The following is an 8648-nucleotide window of genomic DNA, read 5'->3' as shown; positions in this document are numbered from 1 at the left end:
TCATTTTAATAAGCCTTGACAACAACATCCTTCTCGGAATGTTGACTCATAACTACTGTATGTGGCTACATAAACAACCAATTATTTTAAGTGAGTCTTCAAATGTGAAAATGCATTTTGTTTTAAATGCAAACACTACAACCTTTTCCAAAATGTCAATAAATAAGAACCACTGTTCCAAGGTAAGATGTATGAATAGGTCTATGATTATAAATAATATGACAAACCAAAACAGTAAGTAGTACTATTTTTCAGTTTTTATCAGAACATAAGAGTGGAGATTGAGAAATTGTGGAAGGTTCTGTTACAGCAGTAGCTAACTCCACTAATCATACTGCTGGGATATAAAATTATCCCCACATCCCACACTGCATCCAACTCAACCACTCAGCCTCCTACATAACATCCCCAGTACATGTTACATCATCTCCTTCCTGGTTGCCAGAGCAACATAGTTTATCCTTGCCATATCTGAGTTGGGTGGAGAACAATGAGGCAAAGCTTTTTCTCAAAGTGATGTTCACGAGTCAAGTTGCCAGCTTTGATGTTATCCCAGAGAATTTCTCTAATAGTTTATGCCAGGCCCCCTTCACCTCTTTATTCCTTAGACTATAAATCATAGGGTTCAGCAGAGGCATAACAATGGCATAGAAGACAGAGATCAGCTTTTCTTTAAGGACTGAGGGACCAGAGTGGGGCTGGATGTAAGTGAAAATGGTTGTGCCATAGCACAGGGAAACCACTGTGAGGTGAGAGGCACACGTGTGAAAGGCTTTCTTTCTTCCTTCTCTGGACTGGATCTTTAGGATGGTGGAGATGATCTGGATGTAGGACAAAAGAACCAGGCAGAAGGGTGTCATCAGAAGAACAATGCTAGACACCATGATGGTGACCTCATTGGAAGATGGTGTCCACACAAGCCAGCCTGACCACAGCTAGGAGTTCACAGGGATATATGATCAATAAACTTGTTAGTGCCACATGGGCGCTGAAAAGTGATAGCAGTCTGCCACAAGAGAGTTGATGGAGCCACTGACCCAGCGATGTGGATGGCCAACCTAGCACAGTGCTCCGATGCTATGATGGGCTGAGTATCGGCAGGGGGGTCGCACCACACAGCCACATAGCGGTCATAGCAATCACTGCCAGCGAGAACAAACTCGAAGGCGCCACCCATGCCAGGGAAGAAAGAATAAACTGGGCTGCACAGCTCCAACAGGGGATGCTTTGTGTTCTGCAAGAAAATGTGCACAGCCAGCTGAGGGACTATACTTGTGGCATAGGAGACATCAAGTGAGAGGTTGGTGAGAAAGAAATACATGGGAGTGTGGAGTCGGCTGTCCAGTCCGATCAGAAGAACAATGAGGCAGTTCCCCAGCACTGTCATGAGATATGTGACCAAGAACAGGGAAAAGAGGGAGACCTGAGTGTACCAGTCACTAGATAAGCCAAGAAGAATAAATTCTCTCACCCATGTCTGGTTATCTATTTCCATTTAAAAATGTGAGAAATATTAATCTGCAGAAAGAGTCAGAAAAAAACAGAAGCTGTTGAATCAAAGAATCACAAGAATAATTTCTGAGGAATGCATACTGTATACAACATTCCAGCCTTGGCCAAATATTTTAGATAATTCACGAGGCCAAGATAACAGGCTTGTTTCCAACACACAATGTATTTACTTTACATTAGAGAGACAGTAGGGCTTTCATAAGGACATGGTGTGGACTCACATAAGCCAGTTAAAGCCTGTACATAATGCAGTGCAATTTTTGCAAGCTTTACCTCTTTACTCACTTACCTCAATATCCAGGGCAGGGAGTTTGTTTTCTGGTGATGTCAGCAAAAAGGAAGAATAGAAAGTCCTAGACTCTACTCTTCTCTACAGAACATTCAACTAGCAACTATCCCCATACCACAGTATCTTTTTTAAAACTCCACTACTTGGACACTAACATGAGACAACCACAAGGTACATGGAATGAAAATGGAATTAGAAGGCTAAGAAGCATAGTTTCACTTCAACCCTGCCACCTTGCCCCTGCCAAAGTCAACACAACACCAAAGAGGGTTTTCCTGGGCCCATGGTTTTTACAAGAGGAAAAGAAAACTAGAGGCAGTCATTCAGCATCTCTAGTATTCCAAGATGCTTCTCAGAAATCCCACTCTGGGCTTACCTCATGGAGAACACTGGAGGTAACAGCATAGCTAGACTACCTGGTGTCAAGTAGAAACAAAGAAAGGAGGCAGAGGTCATAGTGACCAGCACACAGATCATGGCATACCTTTGTATTCTTGCTAGCTGTGGTGCCCAATCAGAGACACTAGTCAACTTCATAGTTCATTTACAAAGCTAAGCTGGTCATCTTCAGAAGCATGGTAGGAAGTGTAACCTAGCTTGAGGCCTTAGATAGCTAGTCCCCATGTCCTGTCTCAGAGCCCACACCAGTGACCTCTGCCAAGACAAGGAGATACACACCTCCACCCATTTCAGAAAGACACATGAAGTAGACCTGCTTGACCCAGGAAGTCAATCTACGGCTCTACTCAGCTAAAAAGCCCCGTCAAGGACATCTACATGCCTTTCAGAGAAGCATGAGGACTACACCTGCTTGACCTGGGAAGTCAAACTCAATTAAGCCAAAAGTCCATCTTACAGGGAAGCAACCCTACAGGGAAGCTCCACCTTAACAGGGAAGCAACCCTCAACTGTGCTTTTCTAAGGAGTGTAGCCTCTGGTCCCATCATTCTAAGCAGCAACTTCTACTAACTTTGGAGTTCAGTCTACAGCCCCTGCCCAACTGCAAATCCCAGAAAGCACAATTTTCCAGCCAGGGAATAAATTCTGTGACTAGTCTGACCAGAAGCTATTTAAGCACCCAGTCAGTAGCTCTGTGTGATAACAGAGCCCAGCCAGTGGTCTTGCCAGACAGCAGGACCCAGTCAATAGCCCCAGCCAATATCAGAGCAAAGGCAGCATCCCAGGCAGGTAGAAAATCCACAGTTAGCTTTGCCTGCCCAGAGTCATTACCAGCTGGCCCTTGAAGAATTACAGGCTACACTAAATAGTATAGGTCTAGCCCTGCCAAAGAACACCTGTAAAGGCCAGAAGGAGGGAGTACTTCTTCAAATGAAAAGATAACAATGCAAAGACACAAGGATTATAAAGCACTGGGGAGTTATGACACCTCCAAAAGAAACTAATAAAGTGCTAATAATGGACCATAAAGAAATGGAGATCTATGGAGTGACAAAGAATTCAGAATAATCATTTTAAGTTAAAAAAAGTACCAATAGAAATTAAATAAAATTTGGAAGAAATACACAAACAAGATGAGAAGTTTTACAAATAAGTAGAAACAATAAAAGAGAACCAAATAGAAATCCTAGAGATGAAGAATAAAAAGACTGGACTGAAAAATTCAATTAAAAGTTTCAATGGCAGACTCAAGCAGAAGAAATATCAGTGAGCTGAAAGAGAACATTTGAAATTATCTAGTCAGAGGGGCAAACAGACAAAAGAACAAAGAAAGCCTATAGGAATTACGGGAGATCAATCCTTTATATAATAGGAGTTGCAGAAGAGGAGTAGGAGAAAAAGGAGCAAAAACCATATTTAAAGAAATAATGGCTGAAAATTTCCATAATCTGGAGACAGAAACCAACATCCAGGTACAAGAAGTTCAGAGATCTCCAACCAAATTTAACCCAAAAAGGAGTTCTGCAAAACACATAATAATCAAACTATCAAAATTCAAAGCCAAAAAAAAAAAAACGATTCTAAGAGGAGCAAGAGATAAGAAACACATCACATACAAATGAGTTTCAATACAACTCTTAGCAGATTTCTCAGCAGAAATCCTGCCGGCCAGGAAAGGTTGGGATGACATAGTCAAAGTGCTGAAAGCAAAAAACTTGCCAATCAAAGATACTTTACCCAGAAAAATCTGCATTTCAGAAATGGAAAAGAAATAAAAACTTTCCCAGACAAACAAAGGCTAAGGGAGCTCATCACCACTAGGCCTGCCTTATAGGAATAATTAAAGAAAGTTATTTAATCTGAAACAAAATGTTGCTGATTAATAACATATAACTTACAAAAATAGAAAATTCAGTAATATAAGTAAAACAAAGCCATACTCAGAATACTCTAGGACTGTAATGATAGTGTATAAAGCAATTATATCCCTAGTACAAGTATTAAAAGACAAAATTACTAATAACAACTACAGCTAAAATTATCAAAATATACACATTAAAAGTAATGCTAAATTCTGGGCTGGGTGCAGTGGCTCACACCTGTAATCCCAACACTTTGGGAGACTGAGGCAGGCAGATCTTTTGAGGTCAGGAGTTTGAGAGTAGCCTGGCCAACATGGGGAAACCCTGTCTCGACTAAAAATACAAAAATTAGCTGGGCATGGTGGCAGACGCCTGTAAACCCAGCTACTTGGAAGGCTGGCACAGGAGGAGAATTGCTTGAACCCAGGAGGCAGAAGTTGCAGTGAACTGAGATCATATCATTGCACTCTATCCTGGATGACAAGAGTGAAACATGGTATCAAAAAAAAAAAAAGTAATGGTAAATTTCAATATCAAAAATGTAAAATGTGGCTGGGGGACTAAAAGTGTAAAGTTATTGGATGCAATCAAAGTTAAGTTGTTATCAGCTTGAAATATAAAATATTTTATGTAAGCCTCTTGGTAACTACAAAGCAAAAATATTTAGTCAAAGCACAAAACAAAAATAGAATTGATTCAAAACATACCACTAAAACCACAAAGGAAGACAGCAAGAGAGCGAGGAAGGAAAAAAAAAACAAAAACAAAAAACAAAAAACAAAAAACAAAAAAAAAAAACAGAAAACAATTAACAAATGGTAGTATGGTAGTAGTAAGTCATACCTATCAATAATTACTTCAAATGAAACTGGACTAAATTCTCCAATAAAAAAGACATAGAATAGCTGAACAGATTTAAAAAAAAGAAGAAGAAGACTCAATTATATGCTGCCTACAAGAGACTCTGCTTACTTTTAAGGATACACATGTACTGAAAGGGAAAAGATGAGAAAAGATAATCCATACAGATAGAAAACAAAATACAGCAAGGGTAGCTATACATATATCAGAGAAATAGATTTTAAGTCAAAGCTATAAAAACAAAGAAGGCCAGGTGCGGTGACTCACGCATGTAATCCCAGCACTTTGGGAGGCCAAGGCAGGTGGATCACCTGAGGTCAGGAGTTTAAGACCAGCCTGGGCAACATGGTGAAACCCCATCTCTACTAAAAATACAAAAATTAGCTGGGTGCAGTGGCATGTGCCTGTAATCCCGGCTACTCGGGAGACTGAGACAGGAGAATCACTTGAGCCTGGGAGGCAGAGATTGCAGTGAGCCCAGATTGCACCATTGCACTCCAGCCTGGATGACAGAGCGAGACTCCATCTCAGAAAAAAAAAAAAGACAAAGAAAAACAGTATATAATGATAAAAGGATCAACTCATCAAGAGGATATAAATATTGTAAATATATATGCACCCAACATTGGAGCACCTAAATAAATAAAACAAATATTAAAGGATCTGAAGTGAGAGATAGATGGTAACACAATAACAGTAGGGGACTTCAATACATGATGTTCAACAATGGATGAATCATTTAGACAGAAAATTAATGAGGAAACATTAGACACGAAAAACACTTTAGACCAAACAGACCTAACAAACATATACAGAGCATTCCATCCAACAGCAGCAGAATACACCTTCTTTTCAAATGCACACTGAACATCCCTCCATATAGTATCTAGGCGAGGAAGAATGGTAGGTAAAATGATAAACAATGAAGACAAACATGGTTCAAATCTCAAGGACTACCCTGCATATATCTACTACATCAAACATGATGAAATGTATAAATAAATTACCAAAAAAGATTCAGAAGAGACAGATGCATAGTAACAATGGAAAGACAGGGTATTAGAGAATCTGGATGTGAATCTTGTTTTTTATGACTTACCAGGTGTGTGATTTGGATTATAAACTTAATTCTTTATGTTCAAAATGGGATAATATTACATAACTCACTAGGATATATAAGCTCAAATACAGATAACTCATGGAGAAACCTCTTCATAAACTGAACCTCAGAGTCAAACAAGCCACATCCCTTTCTGCTTCTTGAGACCTGGAACAAGCTACTTAGCCTTTATGCACTTCGTATTTCTTTATCTGTAAAATATGGATAAATTTGGTTCATTGAAAGGTATGTTGGTTAAAGGTATGTATGTTAGATAGTAATACTGTAGTAATACAGGTATTAGTGGCAATATGACCTCTACCCTGGGGGATACAAAGTAACAAACGAGCTTTCCCCTTACATCCCCTCAAGCTCAGACTTTTTGAAAAAGGAAGAAAACCTGTTAATATATTTAAAGTCTCGGAGGTAACTTATACTATTTGAAGTTCCTGGGAACTTTGGGTCTTACTGAGGATTTAGGCTTTTTCAATCTCTGGTAAAAGAGGAAGGGGAGTGGTAAATATATCTTGTTGTTTTTATTTTTCTATTGTTCTGTTTATTCCTACTCACGCTTTTTATTTTTCTAAGAAAGCCCTTGCATAGGGTCTCAGAAAAAAGATGGTAGGAAAATGGCTGCTTAAGCTTTCTAGCATAAAAGGAAAAACGTGTCTGGTAACCTTTGTTGACTATATAGCAGATCTGCCTCCAAAGTAGATATTTCATTTCAATTAATTTGGCAAACAACTATGAAGTGCCATTTTTACTAGATGCTGAGATTTCAAGGTGAGTATTGCATTTCCTGGCCTCAAAGAACTGACCTGGCAAGTGGAGTAAAAGACACAGAACAAATTGTTATCACAAAATTTGTTCCTCTGCTGCACTATGACAGCTGCCTGGAGAACATGCAAGCCCATGACTCATACACTCTTCTCACCCACTCTGCACATCTGTCTACTACAGCCTTTGTCTCACTATGACTGAATGACAGCATCACATCCTAGAAAAAGCATGAGTCTCACAGCCAAATAATCCACATCCCTTTCTGCTTCTTGAGACCTGGAACAAACTACTTAGCGTTTATGCACTTCATATTTCTTTATCTGTAAAATATGGATAAATATTGGTTAATTGAAAGATATGTTGGTGAAACCTAATGCATTGAAGATCTCAAGTTGCTACACTAATGACTGAATCACTTTATTGCTCATCATTTAGTGATAATAATTGGTTGGCCTTTCATTTCATGCCCTTGATAACTTTCAGCAGCATATTCTTTCATTTATTCCCCCTCTAGCATCCTCTGGTTTATCTCGCTCTTGATCGACTCCCACTTGCTCATTATAAAAACTATACAGACTCTTTTGGGGAGAAGAGCTTTTGCTACATAATTATTACTTTAATTCTCTCTTTTCTTTCACATCCAGCATTCCCAAATGATTGGTATCCACTTGTTGGGTTTATTTCCTCATAACATTCATTCTTTAGGCCCTGAAAATCTAATTTCCACCTTCACTAATCTATAGAAATTGCACTCTTAAAGGTCACTTGTAGCTTCCTAAAAATCATATCCAGAGACCTTTATTCTACCTTCATTGTTTGTCTTTTAACCTATTTAACTATTTGTTTCTTAAAACTCTCAACTCTGAAACTCTTCTGTCCTGATTTTATTCCAAACTTATTTTTTTTTCTGTATTCCTGGATAATTATTTCAAATTTTTCTTATTCCATCACTGTAAGTATTTTCTAAGTTTCTGTGCTCAGAACTTGCTTTCTCCTTTCTATAGCTTTTCCTTGAAGGACTTATCTTAACTGTAATAATCATTATCAACTCTATATGGCCCAATCTCAATTCTACATTTATCTCCTATACTTCTCTCCAAAGGTTCAGTTGCCTTCTTCAACAGCTTAATGAATGTATTCTAAATATTTCACCGTAGACTCAACTCATGTCTCTACAACCACCTGACTCCCATATTTCTATCAACGGAACTAAATGTATCACGTTTAATTTTTCTCTTTCTCGCCCCTGCATGGAATATATTAGCTTCTTGTATTCTTGTATTACATACCTCCCATCTCTCCTTAGTTTTCATTCACACTGCTAATGCCTTAACACATGCCCCATCACTCTCCATATGATGAAATACAACAACCTCTTTATGAATCTCACTGATTTGCCCTGTGCCAACTCCAAACCACCTTACACTGTACACCAAACTGATTATCCTAAAATATATTCATATCTAAATTATAACCATGCACAAACGTATCTTATGATGTCTGACTATAGGATTAAGTATATTCTGGACAGAGGAGTGTCCAAATTCTTGATAATAAGTTCTACCCTATCTTTTATTTTATTAGTTGTAGCATTTATTATCATGTATGTGTTTAGAGCAAAGTATTTTACTAAAATATCTCCCAATGCTAAATACCATTCACAAGTATGTCAGCCAATTATTTTTAATCCATGAAAGACTATATTTAGCATTGCCTTGATTTTAAAATAATGTAACTTTAAAATAACTGATATCCAAATATTCCTGGTTTTAGCCATAGAATCCCTTCTTAGATTCATGGTAGATAAAGAAAAATATAGTGTCAGCATTTAAAAAGATAAATGGAG

The 8648-nt window shown here is 38.3% G+C and overlaps 1 protein-coding gene across 1 annotated transcript; it reads right to left on the bottom strand.

The window, feature by feature from the left end:
- Nucleotides 1–527: 527 nt before the first annotated feature.
- LOC108543315 (olfactory receptor 2F2-like) lies at nt 528–1495 on the bottom strand. Its single transcript, XM_017893739.1, is given in 3 exon segments — nt 528–905; nt 907–948; nt 950–1495. Coding segments are annotated over 3 exon segments (966 nt in total).
- Nucleotides 1496–8648: the final 7153 nt, after the last annotated feature.

This window comes from Rhinopithecus bieti, unplaced genomic scaffold (assembly GCF_001698545.2).
Source record: "Rhinopithecus bieti isolate Rb0 unplaced genomic scaffold, ASM169854v2 scaffold_23862, whole genome shotgun sequence".
Classification (NCBI taxonomy): Eukaryota; Metazoa; Chordata; class Mammalia; order Primates; family Cercopithecidae; genus Rhinopithecus; species Rhinopithecus bieti.
This window is presented reverse-complemented; position numbering and strand designations above follow the sequence as displayed.